The 21348-nt window shown below is 37.5% G+C and overlaps 2 protein-coding genes across 7 annotated transcripts; one reads left to right on the top strand and one right to left on the bottom strand.

The window, feature by feature from the left end:
• The first annotated feature begins 635 nt into the window (after positions 1-635).
• On the top strand, positions 636-12299 carry LOC103715148 (putative V-type proton ATPase subunit H). 3 transcript variants are annotated; one of them, XR_003387233.4, is made up of 13 exons: positions 636-751; positions 912-1011; positions 2441-2566; positions 3314-3416; positions 3490-3562; positions 3913-3978; positions 4058-4175; positions 5164-5325; positions 7188-7313; positions 7402-7527; positions 8434-8613; positions 11708-12159; positions 12244-12299. XR_003387233.4 is itself a non-coding variant. In XM_008802690.5 (12 exons), exons 2-12 carry the CDS (start codon positions 982-984, stop codon positions 11954-11956), a joined length of 1359 nt encoding a protein of 452 aa, XP_008800912.4. In that variant the 5' UTR covers positions 636-751; positions 912-981; the 3' UTR covers positions 11957-12299. The 3 variants fall into 3 exon arrangements, 2 of the variants coding, with proteins under 2 accessions (XP_008800912.4, XP_089786343.1); XM_008802690.5 differs by having other exon boundaries at positions 11708-12299; XM_089930217.1 differs by lacking the exon at positions 636-751 and having other exon boundaries at positions 754-1011; positions 11708-12299.
• Positions 12300-13690: 1391 nt separating this feature from the next.
• On the bottom strand, positions 13691-18700 carry LOC103715127 (protein FAR1-RELATED SEQUENCE 6-like). 4 transcript variants are annotated; one of them, XM_008802663.6, is made up of 7 exons: positions 18481-18700; positions 16107-18227; positions 15959-15979; positions 15658-15774; positions 14730-14798; positions 14459-14639; positions 13691-14292 (listed from the first exon to the last, which is right to left on the bottom strand). In XM_008802663.6, exons 1-6 carry the CDS (start codon positions 18550-18552, stop codon positions 14496-14498), a joined length of 2544 nt encoding a protein of 847 aa, XP_008800885.4. In that variant the 5' UTR covers positions 18553-18700; the 3' UTR covers positions 13691-14292; positions 14459-14495. The 4 variants fall into 4 exon arrangements, with proteins under 4 accessions (XP_008800885.4, XP_008800891.4, XP_088576339.2 ...); XM_008802669.6 differs by having other exon boundaries at positions 13691-14283; XM_088720213.2 differs by lacking the exon at positions 15959-15979.
• Positions 18701-21348: the final 2648 nt, after the last annotated feature.

Here is a 21348-nt window from a genome sequence, read left to right as displayed (position 1 = left end):
TGATTATCACGTTTTTGCATGGTTGTATAATATGGATTTGCTTACGGGATGGAGCTTAGTATTATCATGGGTTGGAGAGAGGAGGCCCAGCAAATTTGAACCTTGCACGTTACCGTCAAAAGTCGAGATATCAAATGGACTGGGTAATTTCCTTTTTTTTTTTTTTTAATACAAGAGTAACTCACACTATACACGTATGAGTATATCCATAACCGTCAAAAAGAAGAAGTTAACCCAGTCAGCGGCACTGTTCATTTTCCGATAAATATGAGTAACCCGAAAAGCTACAAGCCCTCCCACAAGCTTACATACATTCTGTGGTAGCGGGTGTCTATCAAAACGGCTGTACCTATTAACATTTTTTCGAATTCAGATGATCATCGTAGCCGCGTCACCTTCAAAATGGATATAGTCTGCTTTTAGAACCAATTTGGCATAGATAATGTTTTTCCGTGCAGCTCTCAATTCTGCACGACTGACCGGATAAAAAAAAAAAAGGCCTGGGTTTGCAGAAAGTCCAGGATTCCCATTCGTATTAGGTTCGGTTAGGGTGGACAGGTTGGCGATGGATCCGGTCGGACCGGACCGGATGGGGCGGTCCGCTTCAAGCCGGGCGAACCGAGTTCAGTCGCATCGCCTGTTCCCGTCTCTTTCCATTTTCGTCCGCTGCTCTTTTAATATTCACGGTTTAGACGGCATCTGGGAGCCTCACGGAGATCTCTTCCTCTCTTCCCATCTTTCCCCCTCTCCGGTGAGAAGTGATCCCCGAGATCGATAAAAAATCGTTTTTCTTCCTCCTATATTTCTGCGATTTTTTGTGCAGTTATTGAGAGTTAGATCATTGGTTTCAGTTTGTCTTGGAAATTTCGTTGCCGGTATTCCTTTTCATGTGATTATTTTGGGGTTTTTAGATCTGTACCTGTTCGATTCTGGAGGAATTTAGTGGAGGAGTTTCCTCTCTTCTAGAGGCCTTTCGTCGCCATGGATCGCGCGGAGCTGACGACCGAACAGGTTCGTGATCAGATGTATTTGTCTATTCTTTTTCTAATTTTGAGAAAAACTTCTGGTGATTCCTAGGGTTTTATCTTCGCGGTACGTTTCTTTTTATTTTAAATCTCTAAGCTGTTCTGGCATTTATAGTTTATTAGTAAATTATCAATTGTTAATTTCGACGTTTAATTTGATAGTTAGAACATGTTTTTCTTTGTTTTTTTTTGGTGAACTATTTATGTATTTGTCGAATTTTTCGGCTCGTTTATACGCCTTGCTCTAGAAGACTTGGTGTAGTTTGTCTCCAGGATATGGATTATTTTTTTAATTTCACTTGAAAGTAAGGTTTGTTGATTTCCCATTTCTTGTTGTTCCCATAGCATAGGTTGATTAGAGCTCCATCATGGCTGCGTTTAAGTTGAGTTTAACTTCACTGGTGAAAAGATTGAGTCTGCAATTCATACAAAATTAACCATGTATGGTCTTGTTCTATGTTCTCCACTATAACACGAGAAGCAGCTGTTGTTAAACTGTATGTTTCAGACTATCGTGAATTCAGGTGTAAGGTCAACCATGAATGGCGAAAAGTTAGCAACATACTGCAGTCCCAAACCTCACCTTCCTGTACTTTTTGATCCCTTTTTGGGGCAGCTACCAGAGCAGTGTCAGAATAAGGTGGAGAAAATGAGGAGCAAGAGAGTCTTACCCTGATTTTTAGTGTTCTACCCAGTGAGATGGCTAACCAATTCACGGGCTTGCAATATATTATGGAACACAGGATCATGATGCTGCCAGAGTTCATAGTTGGAAAATCAAGGGTGAAAATCATCAATTAGTAAAACCTTAGGGTTCAGCAAAGTCTCAGAGATGTTTTAAGGGATACAAAGGTCGATGTCCTACCTCTTTTCTGTTAAGCCATGATAATGTGAGGTAAAAAATTTTGATGGAAGATATGAGAGCGTTTTGATAAATTTTCAGGCTCACAAAATTATGTTGTAAGGACCAAATGACACTGAATGGGATAATCTTATTTTTCTATGTTAATTTAGAGAAGTCTTTTCCTTAGTTTCAGTTCTCATTACCATGATATTGATCATTCAATTGGTAGATTGCTGCACTTTGTTTACCACCCCAGTTAGTTAGGATAAAGTTTGACGGTTATATATTATTTTAATTATCTGATATTATCATTAGGTATTTCCTATTGCCAACCTTGACATTTGCATATTGAGGATTTGCTCTAATAACTGGTATATAATTTAACAAGTATTTTTTTTAATCTGATGATACTAAATGATGGGATAATGAATTTTATCCTATTGGCTTTACTTGGTTTGCTAAACTTTAAATGAGTTAGATCTCTGCTGGAACTTCTGGAAAAGGTGTTTTTATCGGGATGTTGTCAGTTGAAGACAGAACTTTAAATATCTTTCATTTCAATTATTTTTAGGTTCTCAAGAGGGATATACCATGGGAGACTTACATGTCAACAAAGCTCATCACTGGAACATGTCTTCAGCTATTAAGGCGCTATGACAACAAATCTGAAAGTCAAAGAGCTGCTTTGCTTGATGATGTAAGTATTGGCTAATTATCTGATTTATCTCTTGTTAAAGGTTGTTATGTCCATTTTGTGTATGTGATCTCAACATACGGCCTCATTTTTCATAAATCACTTCTGTATCATTCTGTATGTTCTATCATATGGATCTAATCTACACCCTCAATATGTTGAATGTAAAACATGTCTATCCTCTTCTGTTTCTTCGAAAGATGAAGACACCCTGCACTATGAATGCATTGGCATGTACAGTTGATATGCCCGAGCATGTAGCAAAGAATTTTTAGAATTCATGGTAGCATATAAACTATAGCACTTCAGGTTTTTCATCTTTAACTCATGTTGTAGTTTTAGATTTCCCAGCGTATTCTAATCAGCTAATTATTCTGGCCGGTATGTTTGTTTTTAGTCCACTTTGTTGTTTGAAATCTTTTTTATTATCACAGTTTTTCAATCATTATCTAGATCATTAAACCATCATCATGCCTGCTTGTCTGAGCTTTTCTAAAATCCTGAGTCGACATGGAAATTCCGGTGAAATTGACAAGTTTGAGATTCAAACACACACGTGTTCAGGCTTAATAAATTTTGAGCAGACCAAGTTAGGGCATTGCTAAACTGTCTCATATTAATTAAAGGTTTTAATATCTAACTCAGTCCTTTAAGTCCTTTAAATTCTGTTGATCATAGAATCACAATTTAACAAGCTGCATGGATATTCTTATTTCTGTTGTGGTCACTAGAAGTTAATGATTTTGACAGGATGGACCAGCTTATGTTCAGGTCTTTGTGAATATTCTACGTGACATTGCGAAGGAAGAAACAGTAGAATATGTGCTTGCTCTTATTGATGAAATGCTTACAGGTATGAAATGAATTAACAATTAGATTAACATTCTTAAGCTATAAATTTTGATAATACTATTTGTTCTTTGCAGCAAATCCCAAACGTGCTAGACTTTTTCATGACAGGTCTCTAGCAAATGAAGATACTTATGAACCTTTCTTAAGTTAAGTTTTTTGGGAACTCTTGCATTATTATAAATGTCTTTTATTGTTTTCTGATGCCCACCATTGAGATAGGTGGCAACTCTTCTATTGGTTTAAGGCGAGGATACTTTTCAACTCAACTTTGAATAGGCCCAGCCTCATGACCTGGCCTCAAAACAATATAAAACTAGGCATGTAGGCTGACCTGTTGAGATCCTTATGACCAAGTATCCTTGTAATCATGGTTGGTCTTGCGAGACCTATCTTTCATGAACTTTCGTTGAATTAACTTTACAGTTTGCCAATTCAGATGCAAGTGAATGAATTTTCCTGTCTATCTGGAGTAATTCACAGTTATTTTTCATTTTCAGATTGCTATGGAAAGGCAACTGGTTCATACAAGAAAAGAGCTGTAAAATACTGTCTCTCATAGTGAGGTGCTTGAAATTCTGTATTGCGGAAAATGCTAATATCAAAGACATACATGACATAATATTTTGCCTTTTCTGCTTACAGTGTTCGACCAAAAATTCAGGATGGCATTGTTCTAAATGGAAACACTTCACATTCAAAAAGCACGCGCACTGGCATCAATGATGTGCTAAAAGGCCTGGTTGAGTGGCTATGTTCTCAGGTTGGCATTCTGCCTAAAGTTGCGTGTCTATATACTTCTTGGATAATACTTCTTGGTTGGATGAATGTGTGAGTAGATGTGTAGGTCTGGAAATTTTTTTTTTTTTTTTAATCCAAACTTTTTTGAACTATTGGGAGAGAATGCTTGAACTAAGGCATAAGCTAGAGTCATGGATTTTGGCTGGCAATTTTTACATGCTTTGTGGAAGTGTGGTTGGATTATAGTCTAAAAGCAAGTTGAAAGTGAAGACAATCTGTAGAAAAATACATTTACTAAGAGATCTCAAAGGATTGACTTTGGTTTGATTTTTTTTTTGTTCAATAATATCTAATCATGCATTCCGTACACCAAGATGAATACATGTCTTTCCTTTTACTTCAATTGTTGGGCACAGGCCCAAGGCTACACTGACCCCAAAGGCTGGTTGTGAATGTATTGTTAATAAGATAGGGGTGGAGAGGCGAGGCAGATCCCATTTCATGTGGTTTGCTTCTCTTTCTTAGGCTATGTCTAATTTTACTATGATTTGTTCCCTTCTTGTGTTAGAGAAGCCCATGATCACATTATATAGGCCAGATCGAGTAATGTAGGACATCATAGTTCACTACTTAGCACTATTCCATGTAACATCCCATGCACATCATATCATGCTACAATGTTGTAGGCAAAATTCATGAGACTTTATTTTTGTATCAATTGTATTATTGGTTATTGGTCCATACCTATACATCGACATATTGTTATGATGTACTATGTTACTTGGCTGCTAACTGTTAGGCTGAAATTATATTGTTTATTTAGCTAAACATTCCTTGAGCACATGAGAATGAGTTTTTTTTTTTTTGTTTTTTTGCTATTGCTGTTGTGGGCATACCTATCTCTTGCTCAGGCTCTTCTAATTTTCAGTTGAATGAAGTGCCATACTGAGTTTTATGAAGCTATCATTTAGAACTTATAATGTATTTATGAGAGGATACATTATTTGCAGCTGAAGAACCCATCTCATCCCAATTGTTCTGTGCCCACGGCTATAAATTGTTTAGCCACTTTGCTACGAGAACCTTGCGTGAGAGCTTCATTTGTTCAAGCAGATGGCGTGAAGTTGCTAATTCCTTTGATTTCTCCAGCATCCACTCAGCAGTCTATCCAGGTAACGTGTTCTTGTTTCTTCATATGCTTGGGCCTCTTCTGAAATGGTTCAGGACTCTCATATGGAAGAATATAATGAAGCTTGTAGTATATATGGTCAATGGCTTCAACTTAGAAAGGCCCTTTTTGATTATGATGTTCTTATAATTTTTTTACCTTCTACTGTATATATGTAGGACAGTTATATTGCTGTTCCTTAACAAGTGTCCTTTTCCTTTCAGTTCACGGGATATTTAGAAATAAACCAATTATTTAGACATGCAAATTAGCTGATTTGTGCAACATGCCTGGAGCAATCTATGGAACTTCTACATTTGTCGAGTTCAACCTAACAATAGTACTTTTTAAAATTATTCTGTCAATTCTTTTCCCATTTTTTGATGTTGTTTTGTTAGCATCCTGAGTATAGGAGATGTTCGAATGAATTTTCATTGTGTAGCAAAGTATTAGCATAGTGTTGACTTTTGTCGTGCAACAATTACTGCTCATAATTGAAGTTACCATTTCAAATCCGTTCATGGCTTTCTTTTCTTTGGCAATTGCAATAAGTTTTGTATTTATGCCATTCAGACTGTTTTTGCTCTAGTTTTTGAAAGCGCTCTTTCTGCTCTTTTTTGTCTTGTGCCACCTTTACTCATGTCTTGTCTAGGTGAAGTCTAAATCCTAGGAGACTTTGACCTTGGACTAGCTATTTTCTATGGCTCAACATTGAGCTGGAGCTTAGGCACTTTGATCTTCTGCTAAATCATAAAAATAAATCGTCATGGGTTTTGTGCAATTGTTTGGCATTATAAGGTATTCGAAATTTTTTGGAGAGTCATTAAGTTGATTAACTAAGGGTACTTGTCCAAATGCATATTAATCTAAGACATGGTACTTTTCCTAGGACTAAAGCATGACACAGGCAAAGGGAGGTGTAAATAGAAGGGAACTTTCATTGGAAAATGTAAATTTTGTAAATGATGTCTGACAAATGGTGTGAATTTGGAATAAGTAGCGCATTAGCTTACATTTGACTGGTAGCTTTTTCAAGTGCTTTAATCCAGATTGCAGAGTTGAAGAAATTGCAAACTAAATGTTTTGGTTTGTATTGCAAAAGTGTTTCAAACTTTTCTTTGCGCAAACATGAATGTGCCTACAATCAAAAGCTCAATTAAAGTTTTGTGGTGTTTCATTATTATAATGTAAATATTTTCTGTAAAGTGAGACCTAGTGCATTAGAGATTGGAGGTTAAAGACTCAAAAATTATTTCTGCTGAATACTGGTTTTTGCTTTGAGGGATTTTTAATAAAATTATCATTTATTGCTTTCGAACACTAAGTGTTATGGAGAAAGGTTGAGGGCAGCGTGGTTTTTGTTCCATCGGAACTACTTAAAGGTTTCTTTCAAAAGAACTTGATGTAAAGCATGTGCTCTATTGATCTTCTTCCCCTGTTTGCTAAATGGTTAGTGTATAGGTTTAAGCATCATGCGGTAAGCATAGTTGACACCACACCACATATATTTATGCGTCCTCCCAACCTTTTCCTGTCAGAACATGGGGTTGGTTTTAGAGCAGGACTCAGCTGAAAAAGGCCCTATAGATGGATTGTGCACATTACATGGTAGGCTATCACCTTGACATCCATCCTCTAGAATTTGGTGTCAGGTTTGTGGCTATGGCATTTTTAAGCAAGAAAGGGATTTAGAAAGTCATTTAAGCAAAGTCAACGGGTGGAGATATCCACCTTACTGGTCACATTTTAAGCTCATACAACCAAAGGGCAATATATTTTGAGTGAAGATTTAAGTGCAATATGCCATATGTCCTCATCATGTTGACCCACTAATTGTGAGTCAATGGCTTATGTTCTTTTCTGCAGCTCCTTTATGAAGCTTGCCTCTGTATTTGGCTGTTGTCATATTATGATGCTGCAGTTGACTATTTGGCCACTACCAGGATAATGCCAAGACTGGTGGAAGTTGTCAAAAGTTCCACAAAGGAGAAGGTGGGTTTCATCTTATATTTCCTGTTTGTGCCATGCTCTCTATATTTAACATTACTAAGCATTAGTATGTGGAATGTATTTATTGTAGGTTGTGAGGGTTATTGTTTTGACCTTCCGCAATTTGCTAGCAAAGGGAGCATTTGGGGCTCAAATGATCGATCTTGGATTACCGCATATTGTCCAGAGTTTAAAAGCACAGGCATGGAGTGATGAGGTGAGGTTTTGACATCTTTCATTTATCTTGCAATGTAATATTAGAGACAGAACATGAGAATTGAAAGTCATATCCAATGGACTAAATTGTCTTGGATTATGGGATACAACTTTCCTAGCTTATGAACATATAATTAAATAGCAAATTCCATTTCTCTCTTGTATATTGATCTTGACAAAGAAGTGTATCTTTTTTTGCCTTTTGGCAAAACATGCAGTAAACATGCCATATAAAAAGTGAATGATATGCATTTTCATTGGTTAATTAAATGCAAGTGCAAGGGTTTAATATCATAAGTTCAACTGTATTATGGCTGTATAACCTTAAAGGCATTCCTGGAATTGCCCATGCTGACAACTTTGTCTTTATCCGATAGTTTGGTATATAAATACATAAATCTGTAAGGTCAGAAGGAACATAAGCACTCATAAGTGGGGAATAAGGAAGCATTATGCTGGACCTACTATGGAAATTGTTATGATTTTTATGGTGTGCAAGTCGATTGGTGCTTTTTCCAAGAGAGTTTTTCAATAAATTCATAGAATCACCTTTATAATTGTTCTATGTTTTCATTGCAACTAAAGGTGCTATTTTAAGTATCATGTGGCAAGTAGTTTTAGGAAATCACTTGACACTGTGACTACCCCTATATCTTAAGCTGCTTTTGTTTGAACTGTATTTTATGCTTCTCCTAAGTTCATTTGAGACTGTGGTTTGAATAAATTGTCACCACAGAAGTTTAACTGCTGTAACTTTTTGTTAGATTTAACTATTGGCGAAATTCAATCATACTCAAGTCACTCTTAAACAGTTCAGTTCTCCCATAATTGATTGGAAGTTTGCTCTTTCTACATCTATTAAGTGTTGCAATGATCCTTTTACAAGAGTATTTTTTGGATTGTGTAGGATTTGTTGGATGCATTGAATCAGCTAGAAGATGGGCTTAAAGATAACATCAAAAGATTAAGTTCATTTGATAAATATAAGCAGGAAGTCCTTCTAGGTCATCTTGACTGGTCCCCTATGCACAAGGATCCAAATTTCTGGCGTGACAATATTACAAACTTTGAAGAAAATGATTTCCAGGTATAATCCTGCAATGCTACTAATACCCTTCCATATGGAAATGTTCTAGTGTGTGTACCATGTAATTAATCATGCTGACTGATGGCTTTTATTTTGGCTTAGTTAACCTGTACAGTCATTTTCCTTTTTGCTTATGATTTGTTAAATAGTCTTAGTCATAATTAGCAAGATATTGTATCCATATCCAAGAAAACTACAAGTTTTTGGTTCAAGTTTTTTTTATTTTTGCAGTAACACTTTCATGTTGAAACTAACAACTGATTTAGGTCATGATACCAAATTAGAATAATCTCTGATGGAAAACATTATCAGAAGGTTCAAAAACATTGTTTTTGAGTACCAATAGATAACCGGTACTTGGTACACCTCCATAGCAACTATTGGTACCAAAACTGTATCGTACTGACATTGCATTGGATGGGTTTTCATAGGAATACCGAGACCAGTACTTGAAACCTTGATCAAAACTGCACAAATCTATGTTACCAAAGCAGGGAAAAAAACTACACGAGATCTTCAGTTTTTAAAAAACTAAAACATGAAAGCTGAGATTAAAAAACCTCTTTGGTAGAATATTTTATTCTAAAAAAAATATATTCTGAATTTTAGGAAAAATAAAAGCCATTAAAAGTGACTAACCTTTTTGAAAAGTGAGGCAGATTTTAATTTACCACATCCCCACCTGTCGCTGCCAGTACAACTATTGCCGCTACCACCACTGCCACCACCAAGCAGATTTTATAGAATTCATGTTCATGTTTTTAAAACAATCAGTCATATGAAACTATTTATATATTTTAAAAACTTGGATAAACAGAAACATGAAAACCTTGATTAAAACTACAGAAATCTATGTTACCAAAAAAACAACTACAAAAATCTAGGCCGTGTTCAGTATCACAGCTGGTTTTGGTTTTCAGTTTTTAGAAAACTAAAACACAGAAAATCAAGACAAAAACCTGTCTGGTAGAGCAGTTTTTTGTTTTCTGAAAACCTCTAGTCTGATGTTTAAGAAAAATAAAAGTATTAAAAGTGAGTTTCACTTTTTTGAAAAGAGAAACGGGTTCTATTTTACCCCCATACTGCCGACTTTCCTGCCATTACCACTATTGGGGGGGAGTGTTGTCGCCGCCACCACTGCCACCGCCACCGCCACCGCCACCACCATGGCTATAGAATTCATGTTTACGTTTCTAAAAACACTTGGTTAAATGAAACTATTTATTCTTTTAAAAATTCAGAAAAAAAGAAATAGTTTCAGTTTTCAGGTTTTAAAAACAGAAATGGCAATGATTCCAAATGCAACCCTAGTTATTTTACTTGTTCAGTCTCCATCATATGGTTCTTTTTCTTTCATGTTAGGAAAATTGAAGATGTTTTTCCTTTAGATTTAATATTTAGCTGTTAAATACTTACATCTAGCCAACATATTACTCATATATGATTTGTACTTAGTAGTTGAAAGACTTGAGAGAATTTTAGTGATGTAGAAGGTTGTTTTCCCTTTCCCTAGTTAATTTGCAGAAGGACATGAATTCTTAGGATGCCTTTAATAGTTCTGTAATATATATTAGAGAGAGAGAGAGAGAGGTTAGGATGCACTTGAGTGCATTTGGCCTCAAATGCTTTCTAGTGGAAATCAATGATGGACCTTTCAAAATGAAAGTTGGCACTGCTGAACATGATGGTATCGTGCATAAAATGCCTAGAAATAAAATCAGAGTTTTGAGATCTTTTACCCATGCATCAAATCAATGACAAATGAACAGTTTAGCCATATGATGCCATATCTTTATTTGACCTGTAGTCTAGAAGCTTCCAAATCAGCTGAACTTTTGATATGTATATGTTTTAAAATATTTAGATTAAGATCAATAGTTTAGGTTTGCAAATTATATAGTAAATAATGTAGTAATGTACTTTTACTCGCTGGCTATTTTGTTGTCGTTCATTTTTGGCTTGCTTAATGCAAGAGATTTCTAAAATAAATGATTTTTAGTCTCTAGGCATTTTATACCCCATAAATGATCCACAGTGTTTATTTTCGTTTTGAAAGATGCATCATTGATTTCCACTAGAAAGCATTTGGGACCAAATGCACTCGAATGCATCCTAGTCTAACTCCCCTTTCTCTCTCTCTATCTATATATATATATAGACACACATACACACATACATAAATACATGCATAGATACATGCCTATATTATGTGTTCAGAAACTTCTCTTGGTTCAGAAGAAAAATATGTTTCTTCATGTAAACACCCATAAGGTTTTCAATTATCTTGCTTGAAGCAGTCTTAGTTTAATAGAAATGAAAGAAGGCATCAAGTCCAATATTTAATTTCATAAAGTTTGCCTCATTAATTTTATAGTTTACCCATTGATCTCTAACATGCCAAGACATTTCTACCTTATGGAGAGATTAATAGATCAACATGGTGACTAAACTAATTTAGTGATAACTCCATCTCTAAACATTCCCGACACCGACTCCCTTAACCCCTCACCTGGCTTCCTGATACTGACTCCCTTAACCCCTCACCTGGCTTGGAAGGGTGGGACCTAAACTTCTACAACTATTATGAAAACAAAATCCCTTTATTGGTAACAGATAGCCCCTCAAGTTGGTCTGGAAAATCTTGTACAGAAAGACTTAGATTGGGAACTTTATATTTCTACTTGTTAAGGCTTTGAAGAAGTGATTCTTCTGTAAATGTGGTTAGTTTAGTATCATCGAGTTACACAAGTTATTTGCAACTGAATTTTGACTTTTAAAATTTTGGCCACATAAAAAGACCTGTATACTATTTTTGTTTTCTAACTACAGTTGGTGGAGGTAATGAAGAATTGAAACCTTGCTGATGATAGTCTCATTTAAAGATCCAACTAATGGCTCAATCAAATCAGCATTGCTGAATCTGTCCAACTTTCTTTCCAAAAAATAGTTTCCGAAGACTCTTCTCTACCTTGCATCTTGTTGAAATTTCCAAACACAAGTCTTTCTGGAAGTAGTTTGCCCCTCAATGCCCAGTCGTAAGACTTGTGTGTATTACTTTCGAACATGTGACTGAGACAAAAATATTTTGTTGCAGATCCTGCGTGTCCTCGTAACAATCCTTGATATGTCAAATGATCCAACAGCACTTGCTGTTGCTTGTTATGATTTATCTCAATTCATTCAGTACCACCCTGGCGGGAGGATTGTTGTTTCGGATCTGAAGGCCAAGGAGAGGGCAATGAAACTCATGAATCATGAAAATGCTGAGGTTACAAAGAATGCCCTTCTTTGTGTCCAGAGGCTTTTCCTTGGTGCCAAATATGCTAGCTTTTTGCAGTCTTAAGTCCATAAGCTATGCCTTTGGGACTCTGGCTTGTGTGTGAGCTCATGCTATCACAATTAAGTTGTAGCCTTAGTTGATGAAACCTTAGGCATTCTGTTGGAAATTGCAAACTTTATCTGACATACTGTGGAAGAAGAGAAGGAAAAGGACATGGGTATTATCATCCCCTGAGGTACTTTGTTTCTGGCGATCCCATATTTTGTGTAAGTTATTATTTCTTGCTCCATGTAATAAATTCCTACTGTTTGTTAAATCTTTTTTTGAGTATTATTTATTCACGTTGCCAGATTTGGGCGAAAATATTTGGCTGCAGAACCCGAAATGCATTCATTTTCAGCTGTTAGATTCTCTTCTGCATATATTTTCGTTTTCTGTTCTTTGTGCTGGGAATTTTGACCGGCTTTTACATGGGCTGTCTGAAGATTCTGTGTTTGATGGCTGGTCCTACTTAGGTTGGTCTTGTGGAAAACTGACCGACAATGGCCAGATCAGTTGCTCTGTGATACTCTCTTGGTACGGTCAGGTACCTAGTGTTGCTGCCAAAGTATGGTCAGGCAGCCGATGTTGCTGCCGATGAGCTTGTAATTCCGATGCTTGAGAGGGCCACTGAAGGGAGAGATTGTGGCTAAAAAATTAGGGCAGGCAAAGCTGGATTGTGATCAGGTATTTGCTGGTGACAGTCGGAGCAGCTCAGGCTTGTCGTCTCTGACCTGATGGATCTATGGTTAATGCAAAGCATCTCTCTCACCATTCTGAATTCAATATGGACTTACCAAAATCTAAGAAATCAAGTATTTTTCCACTTCCAATCGGATAGCATTTTATCATCTCCTTCAATAAGTTGATCCAGAAGGGCTGCTGACGGTAACTAGATTGAATGGGAGCACCAATATTAGCGAGGGATTCTGCCGTTCTGGATCTCTTTCAGGTTGAGCCAGTGCATTTAAAATTTCTACTGTATTATATAATTTGCCAGCACAGCAATCCCTTGACCGTTATTTGACCTCACCAATCCCTGCCTGCCACGTCAGACCATAATTTGTGATGCAGGCTTCTTAGGTTTCTTGCTAGATGTCTACGAAATGCTTTAGATGGCAGGAATAAAAAAAGAAAAAGAAAAATCCAACCTCTCCTAAAGTGATACCCCCTAGTAGAAGTCCGCCTTAAAAAAACAGAGGTTATGTTAATTGCCTGAATGAATTTATTTGGAAATAAAAGAATGGTTGTTATAAAGATTGGTATTAGCCATAAATTAGAAAATGTTGTTGTACAAAGGCCACTGTAACAGAATGAATTTCAGATAATAGCCATAATCTGAATCCCCATCATCACGCAAAACTGTTCTTTATTACGAGCTTTGCCTAATAGCACGTAGCATGGAAGGTGCATCCTAGTCAGCAAGCATTTGTTTTCACCACAGAAATACACCTCGCTTTGGCCAAAGATTACTAGACGTCGCAACAGCCAGACTGAAAAGGAACAATATGTGCGAGAAAATCACAGATCATGACAGCAGCTTTATCCATTTGTTGGTAAAAACGCCAGTATGCTGACATTGTTTTCGCTGCGAAAGCTGAGAAATGTACCTCTGATCAAAGTCCCAGTATTTACAACATTTTACTGTCAGTAAGTCATTAACAGGATTCTAAAGTACCATAAAACATGCATTAAATAAATAATGCACCATAACCACCATTAAACTACAAAGGAGAAGAAAGCATAATTAAGTACCAATTTGATGTTAAACAGCATTTGCATATCAACATGATCGAATTGTTGAATGGCTGAACCAATTATTTACAGCAGAGATCTAGTTCAACCAGTAAACTGCACTATGCAGGCCTAGCAACAATTCCCACTACATTATCACAAAACTAACATTTTAGGAGGAGAAAGATGAAACAGATACACCAGACACACCCTTTTCAAGGGGGGAAAAAAAAACAAGTACTATGCTATTAGCCATGTGTGCAATTTCCTATAAATTCCTTCTGACCCGAAAAACTTGGGGAAAATTTTCAACTCTGATCAGTAGAAGTCACGATGTTCCAAAGAAGATGTTACCATCTGCTGCCTCTCATGTGGGGCTAATTGCAAAATGTGGCCTATCTGGTCAAATATCTTGGTCAAATATCCAACACCAAAGGCTGTAGTGTCAGGCTTCCTGTAAAAGAGCCATACTGGCAGCAGATTAGACTTCAGATCTCCCAGAGTCAAGGTTGTGAATTGGGAGATGGCCTTTAGACTATGCTTTAACATCGAAACCCCAATTTTCCTCTGTAATATTGCAAGGTACTTTCTTCCTCTTACACGACTTTCGATGGCTTCTGCACCACCTTACATACACAAATAAGCTTAAGTCCAACTATAAACATGTAATTGTCTAGAATATGTTATAGTTAATCTACATCAACACTGTATAGCTAGAATTAATAAGATTAACACTACACAAATCACAAAATTATGAAAATGGAAATACTGTAATAGGATTAGGAGACATACCTAGGACCATGTTTCTGCGTTTTGATGCCCTTCACTGCTAACCAGTCGCTGGGGCTGCTGGGGCAGGAGGTTCTTTGGGTTCTTGAGTTGCTTCCACAGGCTTGTGGCCACGATATATCTTCCGTTTTCTTGTTGGTCGTCCTGCACTTGGACCAAGAGAATCCTTTGGTTTCTGAGCTGCCTGCATGATGCAAACCATTTTACTATAGGGCCGCATTAAATGGAAGATTTGCTACTGATCAAAGTAACAGTAGAGCACTAAAATACAGACCTGGAACATTTGCTGATAAATCCACGGCATCATTGGTCCATTTCCAAATGTCTGTGGGTCAAACCCACCCTGTAACACAGAACTGCCACATAAGAGTCTGCTTACCAAATAACCATGTTTAATCTTTAGAGAAAAGGCTCCACTGGCTTGTCATGTTTCTATCAAATCTGCCAGTCATTCTAAAACTGCTTCTAATGTTTTTGGTATTAAATACTGCTTTTATATTGATGCCTTCTTTTTTCGAATATCAGAAAAAGGATTCCCACTTGCATAACTATCTGTTTCATGATTATTTTTCACTTGCGTTATCTATTTCTCTTAACTAATCTATCTTAAAGAAGCAATGGTTGTTTTGTTCCTTTTTCTTTTTTTTTGAAAAGAAACTGTCCCTTTGCATGTACGAGCATTTCCAAGTTTGACATGCTTTTGACAATGGCTGCCCATGTAGCATCAAACCAGGACAGTCCAGAATCTGACCTGCATGGGCATTGTTAGCCGTGTTGGGATATGGCTTGATGATTATGGTTATGGCGCACAGCATGTGCATGAGACAAGTTCAAGAAGGAGCATTCAAAAGATATCTCACAAGCATTATTTGATTTTCAATGATGCCAAATGATATTTGGCTTATTTCTTCCCAATAATAATGGTTATGGCGCACTACATCTACATGTGTGTCAGACTGGTCTGCCCAAAATAAATAAATAAATAAATAAAGGATATCGTAATCATATTTCATATTAAATGACTCAAGATGTTGGTAGTTCAGTTCTTGCCAATAATATCACCAATAATTGGAAGAATATACACCTACCACATGTTACATCTATTACACAAATAAAATTTGCATAGCTTAAAATAAAATGGCAAAAAAAATCAAAAAGGAAAAACAAATATATTTAACATATGTTTATGGAAGACCACAAACCGGAAACATATAAACAATGCTCGGTCGCATTGCTGCTTGATGGCCAATATACTGTGGGTGATGCATTGGTACACCAAACTGGCTACCAGTTGGAAAGACCTGTGGGTTTACTCCTTCCTACAAGAAATAAGCAATACCGTACAGATGAATATACACTTATACTGGATGTATAGCAATGATAAGCTAAAAACATATATTGGAAAAAAAAACCCATTGGAATCATGATTGGTTGCATCCCAACATGGGTGTGAAGATATGGAACAGTTGGAGCATTTTGAAACCCATAGCTTTGATTACCAACCTTTGATGTTCCAAGAGAAGCCTGCTCATAGGTAATTATACGTTAGCAGCAGGTAATAATTACATGTTAGCAGTAAGGGCTAGCTAATACAAACGCATCTCATTGAAAAACTATCACACTATATTTCTGCTTTGATGATTACCACTACCTGCAACTGTTTTGTTTGTGGTGGCCGACCACGCCGCCGCATTTCATTTCCATTCTCTGGAGCTGCAATCTTTCCTACGCTTTGATTGATATCCTGATTCAGTTTATTTGTTTTAGGAACATGAGGCTTAATCTTAGGTTGTGTATCATCATGTGTGCTATCACTTAGAAGAAACTTCTCCATCTCCCTCATCAACTTCAAAGCAAGTTGGTATTTATCTGACAAAACTCCAACTTCAACCAGTTGAAGGCATCGCATTGATAAATAATCATAACGATCCACTCGGTTATTAGCAACCACATCATTTGAAGAACGAGCTATAACATGCAACCGCTTGAAGTCCTTTTTCCATCGATCAAGAATATACTGGGACGGAATTTCATGCACTTGTTGCAGCTTAAAGACAGATAAAGCATGCCTACACAGAATTCCTCTAAATTGAAAGGAACCACAAATGCACTGAACTTCCTTTTGTTCTGTGTTGTATAGGACTCCATGATTCCTATTCATTGTCCTCTTACCATCATCAAGAAAAATACATTCCTTCACATTGAAGGTAGAGACTGGCCCATCTGACTTAACTAGTGATGCATGACAATACATTATGGCCTCAATCTCATCCTGGAACTTTTTAAACATATTGAGAGTGTACACTTTGGACAGCTGCTCTTCCATGTAAAACTTCGACACCGAGGGTCGTCTTTTGTGGAATGTCTCAAAATCTGCTTGGGCTTCCTTTTCATACTTACTCTGTAAGGCCATCTCATATTTACAAAGAAACTGCTTCAAAGAAGTTTTTGCATCTATGTACCCATCAAAAAAGGTATTCATAGTCTCGCTACGTTGGGTAGGGGACATCCCTGCCCAAAATGTGTCTTTAAGATAAACAGGGGCCCAAGCATGCCGACATTCGTATAGTGATTTCTGCCACTCATTCTCTTGGAGTCCATATATCTCAATCATCCTCCTCCAATCTTCCTCAAATTCATCAACTGTCAAGGAGTCATACACAGCCTTCTGCATCGCTTTGCTGATCGCTCTATACTCTGCGAAACCCCCTAGTTTTTCTGGGACCTTTTTAATTATCTGCCATGAGCATAGGCGATGGCGAATTCCCGGGAGCACCTCCGACACCGCACTCTGAATGCCCTTACAATGGTCACTGATCAGGGCCTTGGGAATATGCCCTGACATACATGCTATCCATGCCTTAAGCAACCATACATAGGTCTCCGTGGTCTCATCCGAGAGCAAACTGCAGCCCAATAACACTGGCTGACCATGATGGTTCACCCCCACAAAAGTTGCAAGAGGCAAATCGTAGTTATTCGTCACATAGGTTGTATCAAGAGCAACAACATCATTATAATACTGATATGCCGCCCTTGACCTGGCATCGGCCCAGAACACATTCCTCACACAGCCTTCCTCATCTAGATCAATGACGTTAAAGAAATCTGAGTTCTTGGCTTGCATTAGGGTAAAGAACAGGCGGAGAGCTTCGGCATCTCCTTCCCCGAGCCTCAGCCTACCTCGTTCGACAAAACTCCTATGCTCACTTTCACTAAAGAGTAGCTCTTCAAGCGCACGTAATCTATCAACAGGAAATTGAGATAATTCCTCTGGCTGCACCAGCGCACCATCACCATTCACATGTTCGGAGCCACGTTTCTTGGCTGCCTCGAGCTGTTTATAGCAGCTCAAGAATCGGGCCATCGAAGGGCTAACCGGGTGGTTATGATCAAGGTTGGCTAGCTCCAAATGCAGCAACCCATCACCCCATAACTTCACCCTGATCTTCGCCGGGCAGTTTGTGGTTGCTGAAGTCCTCTTCCTATACTTCGGCTCCGGCCGTTTCCGGCCACCTTTGCAGCACATCAGTTCTAGATACAGACATTGACCTTCCTTGGTGAAAGAAGATCTTCTCACCGAGACTCCGAATCCCACCCGGCGAGCATATCTCTTGTAGAACTTAGAGACTTCTTGATGGGTTTTAAACACCATGCCCACCTCTGGGACTCCATCGTAGCCTCCCTCGGTGGCGCTATCCCCATCCGATTCATCATTTTCCAGTCCTTCAGCTTGACCAACTCCACCCACGGCACCATCCCCCGCCAGGTCCTAACCCAACGGCATAAATTAAACAAAAAACCAAAGAAAGCAGATCAAAGTCCGAACTTTTTAAATAAAAAGATTCAATCTTGAAGCTATCTGATGCAAACCAAGAAGGAAACGAATAAAACCCTGAAAACCTTAAACAGAATATTGCAAGTTTTGACAAGGGAGGAGACGAAACCATGAAATGGAATAAAATCGGCGGTAAGGAAGAGTATAATGGAACCAGAGGAGAGTTTTAAGGGGGACAAGATCGGACCTTAGAGTTGAGGTCACGGCGGGAGAGACGAGCTCTTCTAGGGTTCTTTGATCGGGCGCTGGGTTCTTCCATCTCCACCCTCGATCCTCCGGAGATCGGACCGGAGGGCACGGATCGTCCGTCGGGAGTGTTCACCGGCGAGGACGGGAAGCGTTTCTGGCGAACGGGACGAAGGACGGATGGGAGGACGTGGGTTCGATTCGAGGGTTAATTTCTTGGGGACCCGAGAGGGAACGAGGGGACCGCGGGAGGTGACGGGACCGCGCCGAGTCGAGTCCAGGGGACGATCCGGACCGGGACGCGAAAAAGGCCACGAGGTCGTAAGAGCAAACGAGAGAGCGACACGTGGACTGGGTGGGCGGGGGAGAGTATTATCGCTGATTTTTAAAATGGATTTATTTGAGTTACTCTGAAATTATAATTTTCTACGGACCGTGATTTAACCTGGGTTTGAAACCCGGGGTTCTCGCCGTCGTGGGTCCCATCGAAAGTTGCCGGAAGGCTGCAACGAGGACCGGCATTTAGGACATCACGTGGAGACGAAGGAAAACTGCTGCCGGTGACAGGTGTCAGGTATTGTGACTGGGTCAACATTTTGGTGCAATCAAAATTAGAGATGGCAACCGACCGGATACGGATTAGATAGGTGCACCCATCCCGCAATTGAAAATCACATGCCCAGATACAGTTAGAACGGATTGTAACGGATCAAGTTAAATAAAGCTATAAAAATTATTTTTTATATGCAAATTAAATAAATAATATAAAATAAAAAAATATAATTTATTTAATATTAAATAAAATAAGAGTCTTCAGACATCCAACATAAGAAACCAAATTTTTTAATAGTAATAAAAATAAAACAAATAAAAATATTATTCTTTAGAGAAATTAATTGGAAAAAAAGAATAATTAAATATTTTGCTCATAGCCTTTTATTTCACTAATCTCTCTTACGACAGATTATAAATTTTTTTTCTATATTGCCATCATAATCATCAAAGTGGAGTTATATATATTCGGTTCGAGTTATGCACGTGCATCCGTTTTGAGATCCACAAATCATTTCTTGCTAAACATTTCAAAAATATATATTTCTTTATAGCTAGAAAAATTCTTATCATTTGCTTGTTTTTATATCAATTTCACACTATTCTTTATCCTTGCCATGAAATCCATATATATCCAATTCATTGTTGAAAATTTTGAAGCATTACAATGCCATTTTGACCCTAGGACCAATTATGAATTAACTAGAATACTCCTCTCTACTTTGCTTTGCGACTTGCAACTTGCTAGTATACTTTGTCAAAATATTCTGTCACTTTCTTCATCTTTGATATATGTTTTTTCTCGTTATTTTGGCCTCTTGATTCTTGAAAAACATATTTCTAAAAGAATTACAATCTTCACATGGCTTAATTACCATGAAAGTTAGGATCTTGAAAAGAAAACTCCCAGCAAAGGAAGGTTCACAGACTATCTCAATTTCTCATTTTTGTCCAAGTCCAACTAAATCTATAAATTATATATTTTTTCCATTATTCTTTGGTCATATTACTATAATCTAAGCTTTATATTTCCTTTCAAGCATTTTAATACCACCAAAGAGAAGAACTGAAAAATTGACAACTTCAAAATAACCTAGGACCAACAATTTTTTTGGCAATTGTCGGTCAAGCATTGACTATGTTAAAAGAATATGTTATCTTAGTGCCTTTACAAGCATGATCAACATATTTACATTCTAAAGCATATTTCATGCCCCGAGCCCGTGTGGGACAGAGCCTATGAAACAGGATAGAGCTCGATCGGAACATTGATTCAGTTGGCTCCATATATATATATATATATATATATATATATATATATATATATATATATATATATATATATAACTCTCATTTTATTAGTTTCTTTCTGTTATCTTGACAAAATAATTATAGCATTAACTTATTTTTCAAAAATAGAAAAAAAAGTGTTCTAGATTACAAAAAAATGAGAAAAGAAAATACTAAATTTTATTAAAAAATCAACCGTAGTTGCAAGTATAGCTAAAACTATTGTTTACATGGTTCAACTACAAAGAATACAAGTTAATGAATATGGTAATGCATTAGTAGATTTGGCTAGCATCATCCGCTATTACGATGCAACCAAGTTTCAATTTTCATCCATAATCTTTAAGCTTATGTTACTAGTAAAATATAGTCAACGATCCATTTACAATATGTGTACTTATCCTTCAATAAAAATTCATCAACATTGTGTCGGCTCTTAAAGAAGCCAAGGGAACAATATAAATTCATAACTTCTGCATTCATTAGACACAGAATGCGACCATGGTTCATCAACACTTTTCTCGCGGGACAATGCTTACACTTGTCCTGACATGCATCCTAGGCATGCATCTATACCAAAATACTACTATTTATATAGATCAAGGTTTGCCATCTCAGCACCGAATTTCATACCGGTGCCACACTAGCACAATATCGGTACGGTACGGTATGGAGTTTTTTTAGCCTATTGAGTGTCGATACGCTACCTATTTCTTTTATAAAATTTAGGTGGGTGCTGAAGTTATTTTGAGTTCTTTTTGAAATGGCTTGAGCTTAGTTTTTGAATTGGGTTCAAAAAAAATTATGAAAACTGACTTCATCGATGGAGAGCTGGAGTTATTTTGACAAAGTTAATTCCGACAAAGTTCATGTCTTCCTGCAGTTTTTGGGTCAAAGTATGAAGCGGATGCAAAGTTTTTGGTATAAGCTTCATAGTTGCCAAATTTATGCCAAGGTATAGCATTTCAAGTAACACTTCCCCCGTGCCGCTCACGTGCATTTCGCATGTGTCAGTACCAGCCTCTTT

The sequence above is a fragment of the Phoenix dactylifera genome, chromosome 4 (assembly GCF_051530095.1).
Source record: "Phoenix dactylifera cultivar Ajwa chromosome 4, Ajwa_hap1_PhDact_Kaust_v1.1, whole genome shotgun sequence".
Classification (NCBI taxonomy): Eukaryota; Viridiplantae; Streptophyta; class Magnoliopsida; order Arecales; family Arecaceae; genus Phoenix; species Phoenix dactylifera.
The sequence above is the reverse complement of the archived record's forward strand: the minus strand, read 5'-3'. Positions and strand labels throughout refer to the sequence as shown.